We start from the raw sequence: 17,358 nt of genomic DNA on the forward strand, positions 1-17,358 counted from the left end.
TCCCTGCACTGAAATCATTTGTCCTTGCCTTTTCTCATAACTCACATATTTATTAAAGCACTTCTGTGGTATTAAGCAATGCAACCCCTACAGTCATTGTTGGAATGAGGTTATTATTTCAGGCCAGTGGAAGAACATTTCATTTGTTGTTATGAAGCAAAATCAAACCTAGCACATTTCCAAAGGAGCATAATATGATGGCGACAAGACCATTTGAAACTAGAAACTTGAGAAAATCATTTTAAAAGCTCACAAGCATATGTTACTCATGACTAAAGGCGCCGCACTGTTATGCAACATGAGTGTCAGGGGAACAAATTTCCAACCTCATGACTCACGCTTCTGTATTACACGTAATACTGGGCGTTCCCTTCATTTTAAAGAAATGTGAGCATAAGTGTGTGTATAAAAATATCTGATATCCAAACCATGCAAACACAAAGCTAACAGCTTAAGAAAATTCTAAGTTGACAGTGTGTCCTCAGAGCCACTATTCCAAGTGGGAAAGTTACTCCACTTTTTGAAAAGTATAGCCAGATAGTCAACTTCCTGCCCCAGACCAGCTGGGTCCCACCTTCTCTTTCCTAGAACTGGTTTCTGAACTGCCCATACAGGGCAAGAGAGCTACAGCCTGGGAGGAGGCCACAAAAATAATTTCCCCCGCCGCACCCATACCTACTCTGTCTCCCCTTTACCTTAAGGCGAGCAGGGAGAGCTCCCATCTCTGCCCACCTACAGGACAGTGGGTCCCTCCAGGACTCCCTCACCCGCCCATAACGCCTCGAGGGTGACCTGCACCAAAGCCGACCCACCAGTACCTGCTCCAGAGGTCTCCGGCAGGCCCCGGGACTACACAGCTCTCTCGACAACACGATTTTCACCGACTTTATTGGTCCCCCACACCGGTGGGCCCCTCGCAGCCCACCTCCCCAATAGATTGCGCTGACCCTCCGTGACATCCAGCATATTCAAAACCACTGCGGGGCGGCTAGGAAGAGGCTTTGCTCAGAAAGCCAGCTCCTCTCTAGCGGCGTCAGGGTCACTTGCTCTTCGCCTTCTGACTCTCCGTCTTCTTGGGCAGCAGCACGGCCTGGATGTTGGGCAGGACACCGCCCTGAGCGATGGTCACTTTCCCCAGCAGCTTGTTTAGCTCCTCGTCGTTGCGAATGGCGAGCTGCAGGTGGCGAGGGATTATTCTGGTCTTCTTGTTGTCGCGTGCGGCGTTGCCTGCCAACTCCAGGATCTCGGCAGTCAGGTACTCCAACACGGCTGCCAGGTACACGGGCGCTCCAGCGCCAACTCGCTCCGCGTAGTTACCTTTGCGCAGCAGTCTGTGCACTCGGCCCACCGGGAACTGCAGTCCTGCGCGGGAGGATCTGGACTTGGCTTTTGCCCGCACTTTGCCGCCCTGCTTTCCGCGACCAGACATGTTCACCTCTTGTCTAAAACTCCACGGAGAGAAAAAAAAACGCCAGCAATCCTGTCAGGGTATAGGAACGAAGCGTAACACACCGGAACTGCCCCTCCCTCGACACTTTGCGGTCACTAGGCAGTGCCTTCCCATTGGACGCCACAACATTCTCGGCTCCGACAACCAATGATAGGCAGGCTCCACTCCCAATTAGCGTGCTGGCAGAGAGACCGCCTTCTCCAGCTCTGTCCAATCAAAACAGAAAACCTGTGCTTTGGGTTGGATCTTTTGAATTTATTGGATCCTGAGATTCCAGTGTTCTCACTCCCACTCAGGAAAATAAAGTCTTGAGAATTAAGGAACCATGGTTAGGAAGATACGGAAGAACACATTCTCCATCCACATGTACGAAGAGCTCAAGAAATAAATGCCCCTTGAGGTCCCGCACGGTGTGTCAGACATCGCCGCGCCCTCTAGGCGGCATTTCTCACATAATACAGCATCCTAGGCAGGTATAGTTAAATAATTCCACAGCTCGCACTTGTGGCAAGGCACTTGTGGGCAACACTGGTTCTCAAGCGAAATTACAAACTCTTTACCAAATTCTGCCTGCCCAATACCAGGCACTTTGTTCCTTTAAACAAGTGCCTGGCCTCCTGTAAACCCAAAGACTCCAGCTGATTACTCAGCAGTGCGAGGAGCTGGCGGGGAGAGAAGCTCCGTATGGATTTGGCCATCTGATTTTAACCAGACCAGATGAAACTGGACTCCCCAAGCAGCTCTGCGGATCACAGGCTGCCAATCTGGTTTGTAAAGGCTATGAAACTTGAGTGCTAGACTAGATGTGAATGCTTTCTTCCAGGGAGGGCAGGAATAAGCTCACTTAGTCAAAACCTAAACACCTCTTGTGTCTGAAGTTATAAGCCTGAAAAGAACCTCTGGAATGTACAGATGATGCAGGCTCCACTTGGTTGCTGAGGCTGAAAGTCTTGGCCTCTTGCTTTAGCCTAGTCCAAGGTCACGGGCACCTCAGATCACACTGTCCATGAATACTATGAAATACTTGTAGATGAACCCAGTGATAAATAAAGTCAAGTAAGACATTCTGGTGGCACTCAGAGGTCATGAAAAGACTCAAGAAAGAAAGAAGGCAGCAATTGTCTTTGCAGAGCCATAGCATTTGGAACAACATAAGGGTTTTTTTTCTTTATTAGAAATTACTTTTTACTAATTCACTGAGGTAATTTCATTTACCTCAATATTTTCCATAATTATACAATTACATGGCTGTGTGATATAATGTTAAATACACATTAAACAATATTTTATGTGGATTACAGTATCCACCAAATTTACCCTCTCACCAACCAATAAAGATTTGATTTCATGGAAAAACTTTTTTCAACTATATATGTATAGTTGAAAATAATTTTTATGTATAGTAGCAGGGGTTGAACAAATGTCCTTGGAGCTGAGGAGCAGTATATTGTCATGGTTACTTGGTCATCCTGGATCCAGACTGCTCTGTATGAATCCTGACTCTAACCACTTCCCAGCTGACCTTGGATAAGTTATTGAACCTCTCTGTACCTATCCCAAAGTGTTCTGAAGATCAAATATGTTAGTAAGCATCCAATAATTGTTAGATAAACTGAATTAATGGACATGTCTGATGCAGTTTTTAACAAGATGTTCCTAGAATGAGTTTTGTAAATTTAGCTTACATTTTTGCCTATATGTTGGGAAGATTTTTAAACAGATATTATTATTATTATTATTATTATCATCATTAGCCCAGTTTTTCATTTTATTCTTGTAAACAAGGGAGATTTCTAACTTGAAAATGTTCTAACCTTGATGTCTTAGTCATGGTCAGTATAATTAAATCTATTATACCATTACAAGAATTCTGACTATTCAGAATCTAATAGGCTTTTCTTCTTCCCTCTGAGTCAAGGCTTAAAATCTTAGTACAATTCAACTATTCGAGGTTTTTTCAGCCATCTAGTGTTCCAAGGGCTCTTTCAAGTCATCTTTCTTTAAAACAATTTCTTTTTTAAAAGATTTTTAAATTTATTTTTAGAGAGAGGGGAAGGGAAAGAAATATCATTGTGTAAGAGAAACATGGATCAGTTAGCTCCTGCATGCCTCCAACCAGGAATCTGGCCTGCAACCCAGCATGTGCCCTAATCTGGAATCGAACTGGCTATCTTTTAGTTTGTGGGATGATGCACAACCCATTGAGCCACACCAGTCAGAACAAGACTAGGGACAGGAAGCACAATTTTTATTTATATTTATTCCTCAAGATATTAGGTACCTGGGAAAAGGTTTTAAATCATCTTCTAAATACTGCTGCTTTTTATTATAGTAAAACCTTTTGGGAAGACAGAGTCCTGCTTCCTAGAGTGGCGACAACACTGAATTTTGCTTTTTGTTTAGGGATTCCCCTAAGAAAAAATGGAGAGCCTCCTAATTGGAGATTTGTAGTATAAATCACTGCTTATAGCCACAATCATGGCATCCGTTATTTTACAAGAACTTTGAATTTTTTAATGGAAGTAAGAATCTCAGGTTTCAATGAAATAAGAAATTTACAGCATTTCAACTAAATGAAACAGCAGAAATCGTTATTTGGTTGAAAAGTGAATACACGACTGGGGTGAGGGAGCAGAGGAGTCAGGGAAATCTGCAGATTATGCAGAATCAGCAGCAAGGGAAAAGTTTGGGGAGGGAACAAGGGGGAAAGTTAGACCTTTGAAATAATTTTAATTCTCCACTAGGCCACAAAAGGGAACAGAGAACCATTAAAAATTTTTCTCTTTCCCCACTAATGACTTAAAGAGATGCACAGGTGAAAAGCTGTAAACCAATTGCTTTGAAATCCAACAAGATGTAGAGCATCGCTGGTTCCTATTGATTTTCACATTAGTCTGGAAATGGTTATTATAGGAGTAAGCACTCTATTTGAAAACTATAGAATTAGGATTTGAACACACATGAGAGAGACAGACCAAGGGCTGGCAGGGAGGTGGGGAGTAGAGAGCAATGGAGGGAGGGACACCGAGCGCGCAAAGGATCTGGCCTACTTTAAGCGTTGAGAAAAGACAAGATACATTCTCTTGAGTCTTTTCTCAGTTTTATGGCAAAAATAACAATAAGTTTTTACAAAAAAGCAAACAAAAATAATCAGTCTTGTTCTGCTTCCTACTTACTTGACTCACTATTGTGGAGAGAAAAAAAAAAGTCTCCTGGGGGCCTAGAGCTCTGTTCACTTTCTTGAGGTTTTCAAATATGTCTGCTGCAAGGAACTAGAAGCCCTGGTCTGATCTCACAGAATTGTTGGCTGCTTACTTAAGGATGCCTGATCCAGGTAAAGGTGGCAAGGTCTGGTTAAGGGAGGCACCAAGCACCACCAGAAGGTCTTAGAGAAAATACCCAGGACATTATGAAGCCTGGTATTCACCGTCTTGCGGAGCAAGGTGGTGTCAAGCGCATCTCTGGAGTCACCTATGAGGAGATTCAGGGAGCTCAAAGAGGTTCTGGAGAATGCGACTGGTCCTGTGGCGACTTACAGGGAGTTTGCCAAGCGCAAGATGGTCTGACCATGGCTGTGGTGTGTGCACTGAAACGCCAGTCTCATTCTGTATGGCTTCCACAGCTTACCTCCAGACTCCACAAGGCCCTTTTTAAGACCCCCAAACATGTCAAGAAAAGAGTCATTAATACTACCTTCCGTGTGAATGTTGGATCAAAATGCAGATAGGTGCTTTTGATGAAGTGTTCCAGATGCCACTAAAAGTAGTAAAGTTGTGGTGGAAGCAACTGCTCTGGAGGGTGTCTCCAAGTTACAGGCTTACTGTTTGAGGTTTGGGAGGAGGGTTGGCATGAGCAGTCAAGCGCTGAGTGGGGGAACCCAGCGCTGCACCTGGGATGTCTGACTACTTTGATATCTGTTTGGGAGGAGGAAGCGTCTCTACAAACTCCACGTCTTAGGAGTGGCAGAGGGTTTCTAGGCAGCTCAGGCCTCTGGCTCTGAACAAGTTCAGAGTGGCTTCTATGTAAGTCAGGGCTCACCGACATTACACCTCTTATTGAACATTTGGGCCACGTCAGAGGAGCAGTTCTTCCCTAATGTTGCAGGGTGCCTGCCCTCGCAGAGCTGGGGACATTGCAGTGTCCAATAGGAAAGCGCCTGCTACAGGCAAGTCAGAAAATGCAAAGTGCATGCAGTTCTAATGTGGTTTGCTGGAGTATTGTGGGGTATGAATGTTTTGTTTTGTTTTGTTTTCGCTGACATTTTGATTAAGTGGTGATGAAGTTCAGACACTGATGACAAGATGGCCAAGTGCAAGTGACATCCAAGATCAGGTCAAGCTCATGGCCTCTGCACTACCCATGGGCCATCTGCACATCTCGGAGCCAGTGGGCATCCCTCTCTCAGATGTAGTAGCTGGAGTCAGTGCTGAACCCCTAATAGGGGAAATGCAGGAATTAGCCCATAGTACAGCCAGGGGTGAGGGGCAGCATCCTACCCAGTATCCAGGCCCCACTGTTGCTCGGGAGACTGTCAAGTGACCAGTTTCAGCCTGGAGATAAGACCTGGCTTCAGAGTAAAGGCTATTTTCAGAGCCACTCACAGGACTATGGAAGGGAGATGGGTGGTGGGTTGGTTCTACTAAGTTCTGTGAAAATGGCATGGGCAAGAGAACTGTGTAATAACAGGGTCCGGCTCTGTGGCACAGAAGCCTCCTGTTTCATTTTCTAGAGGCCATTGTAGGGCTGGAGATAGGGGGCCCACCTAACGCACAGGCCAGCTGGGGCTGCCAGTGAGGCCAGGTGCTACATAACTCAGTTTGATGGCTTCCCTGTACTACTAACTAAGCCTTTTTTATATGACGGAAATAGGTAAGGCACTTAGGACCCTTTAAATGCCGGGTGAATCCCAGCTCTGGCTTGCCTAAACATCCTGAAGTCAGTTAGCTTCCTGGATATGGTTGCCCAGAGTGCCTCTGGGGGAGTTTCCCGTCTTTGACAGCTATGTATGTCTCATTTTAAATGATATATGTCTCAAATACACTCAGGGAACCATTTCTTGTACTACCTCATTATACCATTTTTTGGTGTGCCAGGCACTTTGGAACACTTGGCATTTCATTGTTGCATTCAATTCTCCAGCAAACTTATGAAATATTTACAGTCATGTGCCACATAATGACAATTTGGTCAATGAGGGACTGAATATACAAATGTGGTCCCATACGATTATAATGGAGCAGAAAAATTCCTATCACCTAGTTACACTGTAGCCATGGTAAGGTCATAGTGCAAGGCATGACTCAGATGTTTGTGGTGGTGCTGGTGTACACAAGTCAACTATGCTGCCTGCCGGTCTGTAAAAAAAGTATATAGCATGTGTAATTATGTACAGTACATATAATTATAATAAATGTTACTGCTTTTATGTATTTTACTATACCTTTATGATTATTTTAGGGTATATTCTTTCTACTTAAAAAAACTGTTATAAAATACCATATTTTGCTGTGTATAATGAGCACCCATGTTTCTGGCCCAAACTTTCAGGAAGAAAATCTTTTGTTTTAATTTTTTAATTCAATTTTTTATTTATTTATATTTAGAAACAAAACCAATTATCATATTACAGAGTATTATTTTGCAAGCAGGTATCATTATTGCTTCCTAGAGTTACACTTTTAACACATAAGCTAAATAAAAGAATTAAAAACATTTGTATAGATATGGATATGGAATTAGTACTACCTATGTACAATGCAGACCCTTACTTTTCCCTCAAAAATTTGGGCAAAAAAGTGCTCATTATGCATGGCCAAATACAGTAGTATATTGTGTTACACCATCGGCAGCCTCATACACCTGCTATTTATCATGTGTCCTATTTGCATCTTTTTCTTTTGTGCTTGATTTAATCTCCTGTTGTTTTGTACAACAGCGTGCTGTACAGGCTTGCAGCCCGCCAGCAACAGACTAGATCCTATAGCCCAAGTGTAAAATAGGCTGAACCACCTAGGTTTGTGCAAGTGTACTCTGTGATCTCTGTACAACAATGAAGTAGACTAACGACACATTTCGCAGTGAATGACTGCAAATGGTATTATTAATTACCATTATACAGATGAGGAAACTGATGGGCTGAAGGGAGGTTAAAAAAAAAAAAAGTGGAGCCAGGATTTGAACCCAACCCTGTTGGATCCCACACCCTTTATCCTTAATTCTTATGCCACTGCTTCTGCCATGGAGGGCTCCTACCCTTATTGGCTGACATTTCACATCCAAGTAATTTCTCATACTCCACAAGCACTCAAGTGTATTCATGATGCTGGTATTAAATGTCTAGAGGAGTGAGACTATCCCAGAAGCTCAATTTTCTTTAATGCAAGTGCGGGGGAGGTGAAGACTTTACTTAAAAGACATAGCAGAGTCGGGCAAACTTCTGTCTTTATATTTGGTGAGTGTGAATCAGTGAATTTAAGTAGGCAGATAATATACTTATTAAATCCCCAATTTAACATGAATCAAATTATTGAGGCTGAAGGATGAAAGTTAGGACCCCAATGAAGCATGGAAATAGGTATTCATATGACAATTTAAAATATCTATTCAGTATTTAACTTACCTGGAATTGTTTATTTTGTTCATTTGTATTTTTGGTAATGGCCTTGATTCTTTGTACCTGTGAAACAGAATTTATATTCTCTCTTATAGCATAGCTATTTTTGTTCATGTTTGATGCTCTTTATAAAATATAACAAAATTATCTGAGCACAGGAAATCTTTATTTTGACCTGTAATTATGAGTCCCATGGTAGCACCTGCTGCTAAATTTGGAAATTGTATCTTCCAAACCAAAACTGGGTCACATGGTTTGAAAATACAACAGATTATCTGAAATTGGAACTGAGATTTTCTAAAGTTGACTAATAAAATGCCTTGCTACAGATGTTGGTTAAATAAAGAACTTCATTTAGAGATTCTCTATAATGCCTCTCTGACAGTGTGAATAAAAGGCTGTTGAAATTATATCCTGTAGCAAAGTCATCTCTTCTGAATTTTGAATATTTAATAACTCTTTTGTCCCAAGTATTGTTAACTTTTGAAGATTCAGAGAGTAAATGAGCACAGTCCCCACCACCAAGAAGTTTCTATTTTCCGAGTAAAGAAAAGGGACAAGGAAGTACATCTGTGTAGTTGTACACATCTGGTTTGTCCTAATAAAATTGTAGGAATGAAATGCTATTGGTGTACAGAACAAATTTTGTCAGGCTTAGGGGAATCTTCGAAGACCAGGTAACATTTGTTCTGAGCCAAAGGCTCATTGCAGAGGGGAAGGCCACCCCAGACTTAGAGAACAAACAGCATGGACAAATGCCAGAGTAGTTTCCAGGCATGGTGTGTCTAGGGAAATCCCTAATATTGGATATGTAATTTGCCCTGTTGCCCAAGAATAATGCAATGGACTAGGTAAACAGTCGGATAAAAATTGAAACCAAGTCCAAATAAGCCAATAGAAAAATGGGCAAAAGGCAGTGGATAAACATGGCCAATAAGCATAGGAAAAGACATTCAGCTTGATTAGTCATCAGGGAATTGCAAATCAAGATCACAGTGAAATGCCATTTTTTCACTCACTAACTGGCAAGAATTTAAAAGTATAATAGCAAGTGTTGTACAGAGTCTCTTATTTTGCTAACAGGAGTATATATTGGTTCAACTATTTATGAAACGAAGGTTGCCATTGTCCTGTGAGTTTGAAAATAGATTCACATACATGCTGAACCAGCAATTCCACGTTATCTATTACAATATGTGAAAAATGAGAAATAATTATAAGGAGGTAATGATCAATGGGAGATTAATATTGAAAACTACAATAAACCACCTATAAGTCTTTGTACTTTCCAGATTCCTGCCACATCCACCTTTTCTTTTAATTACTCAAGGTCCTTTTAAAAATCCATTTATTTAATAAATACTTATTGAATTTTGACTGCATTGTTCTAGGAGATGTACATACAGAAATGAGCAAGATAATTCAATTCCTAGAAATTGTAGAGCTTAAATTCTAATGTGGGAAGCTAATTAATTAACTAATAAATGAGGTAGTATCAGATAATGGTAACTTTTATAAAGAAAATAAGGCAGGGTAATCTAACAGAGAATGACTAGGGGAATGAGGTGTTCTTTAAACTGGATGATCATGAAAAGTGCCTCTAGGAGGTGCCATTTGAGCTGAAATCTGGTAACAGCAAAGACACCGAGTGGCAGAGAGCTATAGGCAGAAAGAACGGCTAAGGCAAATGTCTTTTAAGTGGGTGGAACTGTGAGCAAGGCACAGAGTGATAGGCAGTAAGACCTTCAATATGACAAGGTAATTATCATGTAGAGCCATGGTCTGATAAATTTATTTTAGAAATAAGAAAACTGAACATCAGCAAATTTAAGCAGCTTGCCCAAGTCCATATGCTTAGCAAACAGCTAATACAGGATTCAAATCTAGCTCCAGGTTTGTGTTTTTTTGTTTAAGAATATAAAACTGCCTTCTGGAACTCAAGCTCTTCTTTGCCTCAAGACACACCTTCCTGTTCTTTAATGCTTGCCCTGCCGTTCCAACTACCTGTTAAGGACGTATCAGTAAACAAAACTGATAATCACTCTGCTCATGAGGAGTTTGCACTCCCAGGAGCTAATCACTGTCCTCTTTCCTTAGCTCTCGTTTTAACCTGAATGACTACAGTATGAGGAAGTAATCCTTCAGCTACCCGGGGGTGGTGCTGAGGGTAATAGCTAGCTTCTCTACCTGAAAACAGAGTTCATTTTTTCAGGATTGGACGATCAGCCCACCTAAGCACTGTGACAACCTAGGGAATGGACTACCTGTTTCCTTCTGTTGTGTTTGAAGTAAGGGAAGACAAATAAAGCGATTGCCAGAGCACAACAAACTTTATTACAGCTAAGATACATTACTACTATCTCCAACACATACTTCCCAGAGTATATAAATAAACACAGCCACCTGGACAGAGAGCTAATCCCAGAGGCACTAGGAAATTTAGATTTCTAGCTACCTCTGGTAAGTATGTAACTATCAACTCAGCCCTTCCTGAACACGTAGAAACTGGACTCAGGAAGGAGGGAAAGGACGACTTTGCTCAAGGAGTTAGTAGAGTTTCTGTTGGGATCCTGGAGGGGCAGATTCCAGCAAATACATATCTTAAGGAAAAGAAACCAGCCTGTCAGCCGGAAGCATCCCAGGCACTGGTGCTAGATTTGGATAGGCAGCTCTCGTCCTCAGCAGTGATTTGGCTGTCCATAGGGTCACCTACCTTGTGGTCTACATGAGATTACATTGAGGCTCATTAGGTGCTTGTGGAAAGTTCCCAGACCCTCCCCAGTATTTCATCAAGTCCCGAAGTCTTGAGTTACCACGATCATCTTTGACTTGAAACTCCTGCTTCTGCACATCGTCTAGCCATCCCGTTCCTGTTCTTACCCCATCCATCTGACGCTGATCTGAGTATCTGAGTATCTTGCCTAGTCTCACAAACTAGGCAAGTTGTATACAACACAGACTTGATTGAAGTTTTGGGAAGAGCTAACCAGTTTTATCCATTTTAAATTCCCAATAGGATACAATTATCGTGAAGGCAGAAATTTGTTTATGCCTTTTATAACTCAAATGCTAAGACCAATTAGAAGGCACTCCATCAATAGCTGTTTTATGGATAAAGTAAGGCATTCTTTCCTCACAGAAAATGCAAGCAACCTCAGTTATTTTATATGTTCTTGTTCTTAAAAGTCTTCAGGCGCCACCTCACCAGGCCCTTCTCACTGGCCTTTTCTTTGTGTCGCTCCCAGCCTCTCGCCAGCTTGTTGGCCCTGCTTTCTCTTTTTCTCTTTCTATCTCTCTTCCTCACTACCTCCTTCCTGACTGGCCCGGGACCTTGAAATTTTCCTCAGTTATATAAAGTAGTTTGTGTTTCTCTATGCCTAACTCAGAAGGTTTGCATATCCAAACACATCTGAGTGCTCAGCAACGCCAAAGCATTTTAGTTACACTGCTCCATCTGGCATTAGGTCACCCTATGCAAATAAGGCCAGTAAGTATTTTCTTCACAGGAAAAAAAAATTAGTTAAAGCAGAAGTTACTCAAAAATTATGTATTTATGACTTAAAATTTTTATTTTATCTCAAAACATATTCATGTTTATTTATTCATCATTTGGTTAGTATTAAAGCAAGAAATTATCTCTGAGCCCCAGATCAGAGCTCTGAATCAGCTTTTTTAAGTAAACTACACCCTTAGTGTATCTTGTACTGTTTTTAGTGTTTGATGTATTAAGGCAATTGACCAGCTAAGGACAAGTTTTACTTGTGTTTTTTTTCTTATTCCTCGGTGTATAATTTTATAGCAGTCTTGCCGCAGCATATTTCCTAGTGATATGCCTTTGTTTAAGATATCCAGCAGTTTTCATATGGATTTCATCAGATTACACAACATTTAATTAAGGATATAAAGTAGTAAATAAATTTGGCAAATTTCAGCACAAACAAAGGAAGTCCCAGGTAAGCAAACGACTTAACAGGAGGGAGCAGCAGGTACCAGTCACTTGGTGATTCAGAGTAGGTATATTTGAGTAAATCTGATGAGTCCAGAAAACCATCAGTTAAGAAATACTTTACTGTAGCTACTTTTCCTCAATAAATTTACATCAGAATCTCTACCTTTCTGTTTAGCTAAGAAAAAAAAACCTTTCACGTTTTAGTTTCATTCGTTCTTAGTATGATTCCTTTGGAAAAGCTCATTTTTGCATCTCAAAGCAATTAGAGACTGTTATAGAGTATAGCGGTGCAGTGTGCTCCTATAGGCCTGAAGGAGGTGAGAAGGGGATCTTAGTGAGAAGCAAATAAAAGAAACCATAAATGTTGCCAAAAATGAGGGAGTGGCATGTGCAAGTGACTTGTTCAGCTGCCCCTTCCCTTCTTTTCTTACATCTTTAGAGACTTTGCATTCGATTGAAGAGTATGTCTCAAAAACCTGCCAACCCAGGTGTTCCATTATGTGCTTTTGACCCTTGAAACTTTCCCAGCAGAACTTGCTTCCCTTTAACTGTGATCTGCATGCCAGCAGTTCTACAACATAAAGACATAATTTTTGCCTTCAAGGATCCAGGAAGGACTGTTATCTTGGTCCTTCACATTTGAAAATCTTTTCCTGGTTACATGCTACAATCAGATGATCCCCAGAACTGCTTCTACCTTTAGTCTTTATATCTGAATTAAAGGCACATGGTAGTTTTCCACCCCCTCCACCCCTGACATGACTTCCTTTTATATCTGCAATTCCCAGACCCAATTAAAACAAAACAAAAATAGTCTACTTTTTGTCCTACCCTTGGAAAGTGGTAACAGCAACAAATTAACAGGTAGAAAATTAGGCTTCCTGACAAGATGGAAGGGTAGGTAGACACACTATGTTTCCTCACACAACTGAAAGAAGGACAACAAATTTAAAAACAAAAAACAACCAGAACTGCCAGAAAATCGAACTGTATGGAAGTCCGACAACCAAGGAGTTAAAGAAGAAACACTCATCCAGACCGGTAGGAGGGGCAGAGATGGACAGCCAGGCAGAGAGGACTCACGGCAAGGTGGCAGCTGGTAAACTGGGGCAGCAAGGCAGTGGCTGGAGGACTCAGTGAGGCAGCAGATTGCAAACTGGGCAATCCTACATTCGAGTGCAGATAAACCAGGAGGCACAACTGGGGAGCGAGACAGACCACACAACCCAGGGTTCCAGCATAGGGAAATAAAGCCTCAAACCTCTGATTGAAAACACCTGTGGGGTTTGAGGCAGTGGGAGAAACTCCCAGACTCACAGGAGAGTACGTTTGGAGAGACCCACAGGGTCCAAGAACATACATAAGCCAATCCACCTGGGAATCAGCACCAGAAAGGCCCAAATTGATTGTGAGAAGTGGGAGAATTGACTGAAAACCTGCAGAGAGCAGAGCAGAGCAAGGGCCATTTTTCCTTCTTTGACCCCTTCCCCACATACAGCGTCACACAGGGTGCCCCTCCCTGGAGAATACCTAAGGCTCTGCCCCTTACTACATAACAGGTGTGCCTTGACAAAAAAAGTGGCCCAAATGAAAGAACAGATCAAAGCTCCAGAAAAAAATACAACGAAGCGACAAAGAGATAGCCAACCTATCACATGCACAGTTCAAAACACTGGTAATCAGGATGCTCACAGAATTGGCTGAATATGGTCACAAATTAGATGAAAAAATGAAAGCTATATTAGGTGAAATAAAGAAAAATGTACAGGGAACCAAGAGTGACAAGAAGGAAACTGGGACTCAAATCAATGGAGTGGACCAGAAGGAAGAAATAAACTTTCAACCAGAACAGAATAAAGAAACAAGAATCCAAAAAAATGAAGAGAGGCTTAGGAAACTCCAGGACATCTTTAAATGTTCCAACATCTGAATTATGAGTGCCAGAAGGAGAAGAGGAAGAGCAACAAATTGAAAGTTTATTTGAAAATATAATGAAGGAGAAGTTCCCCAATCTAGCAAAAGAAATAGACTTCCAGGAAATCCAGGAAGCTCAGACAGTCCCAAAGAAGTTGGACCCAAGGAGGAACACACCAAGGCACATCATAATTACATTAGCCAAGATTAAAACTAAGGAGAGAATCCTCAAAGCAGCAAGAGAAAAGGAGACAGTTACCTACAAAGGAATGCCCATAAGACTGTCAGCTGATTTCTCAAAAGAAATCTTGCAGGCAAGAAGGGGCTGGAAAAAAGTATTCCAAGTCATGAAAGGCAAGGACCTACATCTAAGATTACTCTATCCAGCAAAGCAATCATTTAGAATGGAAGGGCAGATAAAGTGCTTCCCAGATAAGGTCAAGTTAAAGGAGTTCGTCATCACCAAACCCTTATTATATGAAATGTTAAAGGGACTTATCTAAGAAAGAGAAGATAAAAAAATATGAACAGTAAAATGACAACAGTTAACAACCAAACCTAAACAAAAACAAAAACAAACTAAATGAACAACTAGAACAGGAAGAGAATCACAGAACTGGAGATCACATGGAGGGTTGTCAGTGGGAGAGTGGGAGGGGGAGAGAGGCGGAAGAGGTACGGGGAATAAGTAGCATAGATGGTAGGTAGAAAATAGACAGGGGGAGGGTAAGAATAGTATAGGAAATGTAGAAGCCAAAGAACTTATATGTACAACCCATGGACATGAACTAAAGGTGGGGGGATGAGGGTAGGAGTGGGTGTGCAGGGTGGAGAGGAATGAGGAGAGTGAATGGGGCAACTGTAATAGCATAATCAATAAAATATATTTAAAAGAAAGGAAAATAAATAAATAAAAAGGAAACTGTTACCGAGAATCCCTCCCCCCCCAAAAAAAAACAGGCAGAAAATTAGATTTTAGTCCAATTTTGGCCACCAAATGTGCATGAGAAGTTGGGGGCAGCAGTCTTGTGGGACTCAACTTTTTAACCTGTGGGATCTGACACTATCTCTGGGTACATGGTGCCACAATTGAATTAAATTGTGACAACCAGCTGGTATCAGAGGATTATTTCATTCATGGAAATAATGAAATATTTCAATAATTCACATCTAGTGTCAGAAGTGAAGTAGGAGAAACACAAGGAAGATTTTCTTTCACAGATGCCTTTTCTGTCTTTTTCTTCCCTAATTGCTCTGGCTAGGACTTCCAGTGCTATATTGAAAAGGAGTGGCAAGAGTAGGCATCCTTGCCCTGTACTGGATCTTGGAGGGAAAATCTTCAATTTTCCCCATTGATTGTGATGTTAGCTGTGGGATTTTCATAGATGGCCTTTATTGAGGGAAATTCCTTCTATACTTATTTTGTTAAGAATTTTAATCACAAATATGTGTTGAATTTTGTCAAATGCTCTTCCTGCTTCTGTTGAGACCACGTGTTTTTTTCTTTCATTTTGTTAACGTGTATTACACATTGATTTGAATACATTGAACTATCCATGCATTTCAGAGATAAGTCCCACTTGATCATGGTGTATGATACTTTTACTATGCTACTGAATTCAGTTTGCTAGTATTTAATTGAAGAATATTGCATCATCTAGGATATTGATGAAACTACATTTTCATCAATAGTTTTGTAGTTTTCAAAAGAAGACTGTAGTTTTCTTTTTTGATCTCTTTATCTGGCTTTGGTATTAGGGTGATACTATCCTCATAAAATGAGTTTGGAAGTGTTCATTCTTCTTTGTTTGTTTTTGGAAGAGTGTGAGAACAATTGGTATTAATTCACCTTTGAATGTTTGCTGGAATTCACCCATGAAGACATCTGGTCCTGGGTTTCTTTGTTGAGAGGTTTTTCATTACTGTTCAATATCTTTCTCTGTTATTGGTCTGTTCAGGCTTTCTATTTTTTCTCTTTTCAGTTTTGGTAGGTTGTATGTTTCTGTGAATTTATGCAATTCTTTTAGGCTACCCAGTCTGTTAATGTATAATTGTTTAAAATACTCGCTTATGTTCACTTTTTATTTCTGAGACATCCATTGTAATATCTGTCTTTCATTTTTTATTTTATTTATTTCAGTCTTTTTTTTTCTTAACTAGGACTGAAGTTTGTCGATTTTACTTACAATTTCAAAAAATAGATTCTTAGCTTTGTGGGTATTTTCTATTCCCTATTTGACTTATTTCTATTGTTTTTTATATTCTCCATTTAAATCATTTCTGATTTAATCTTTATTATTTCCTTCAACCTGCTAAATTTGGGGTTAGTTTGTTCTTTTTCTAATTACTTGAGGTATAAGTTTAGGTTGTTTATTAAAGATCTTTCTTTTTTTAGTGTAGATCTTCATCACTATAAATTGCTCTCTTACTACTGCTTTCACTCCATCTTTGGTGTGTTGTGCTTTCATTTATTTGTCTCTGTGTACTTTTTAGGTTGTCTTTTGAGTTCCACTTTGACCCAATGTTTCTTCAAGGCTCTATTGTTTAGTATCTATATATATTTGTGAACTTCCTGGTTTTCTTGGTCTTATCGTTTTTTAAAGATTTTATTTCTTTATTTTTAGAGGGGGGAGAAGGGGAGAAAGAGAAGGAGAGAAACATCAATGTGTGTTTGCATCTCATGCGCCCCCTATTGGGGACCTGGCCTGCAACCCAGACATGTGCCCTAGGCTAGGAATCAAACCAGCGACCCTTTGGTTCTCAGGCCAGTACTCAATCCACTGTGCCACACCAGCCGGGGCTGACTCTTCTCCGTTTCCAATGCCTCAAATGTAATGCAATATCAAATCTAATCCATTTTACCTTTTAGATATCTCTTGAACCCATCTCCATGCCACTGCCATCATCCAGGCCTCCTTTACCTCTGAACTGGGCCACAGAAACAGCCTTCTAACTTGTTCCATCTGCCCTCTCCTGTTTCTCTCCAGGTTATCCCTTCCCTAGCAGTCTAAGTAGTCTTTACAAATTTCATCTGATCATATCTTTTTCTAGATTCTTGATGAAGTTCCAAATCCTTAGCCCTTGCTGGCATAGCTCAGTGGATTGAGCGCGGGCTGCGAACCAAGGTGTCGCAAGTTCAATTCCCAGTCAGGGAACATGCCTGGGTTGCAGGCCATGACCCCCAGCAACCGCACATTGATGTTTCTCTCTCTCTATCTCCCTCCCTTCCCTCTCTAAAATTAAATAAATAAAAATAATAAATCTTTTTTAAAAAAGTTCCAAATCCTTAAGGCTCACAGGAAACCCCGTGGTCTACCCTACCTACTCCTCTGGCCTGGCATCTTTTATTGCCACTGGACTCCTAGCTTTGTCCACTCCCACCATTCTGTATGTCTTTCAGTCCCTCAAGTATCTATGCCACTTTCCATATCT

At 41.0% G+C, this 17,358-nt stretch overlaps 1 protein-coding gene across 1 annotated transcript; it reads right to left on the minus strand.

The window, feature by feature from the left end:
- Positions 1 to 860: 860 nt before the first annotated feature.
- LOC114513353 (histone H2A.J) lies at positions 861 to 1,549 on the minus strand. The gene has a single exon (XM_028532651.2). It carries the CDS (start codon positions 1,427 to 1,429, stop codon positions 1,040 to 1,042), a length of 390 nt encoding a protein of 129 aa, XP_028388452.1. The 5' UTR covers positions 1,430 to 1,549; the 3' UTR covers positions 861 to 1,039.
- Positions 1,550 to 17,358: the final 15,809 nt, after the last annotated feature.

This window comes from Phyllostomus discolor, chromosome 2 (assembly GCF_004126475.2).
Source record: "Phyllostomus discolor isolate MPI-MPIP mPhyDis1 chromosome 2, mPhyDis1.pri.v3, whole genome shotgun sequence".
Taxonomy (NCBI): domain Eukaryota; kingdom Metazoa; phylum Chordata; class Mammalia; order Chiroptera; family Phyllostomidae; genus Phyllostomus; species Phyllostomus discolor.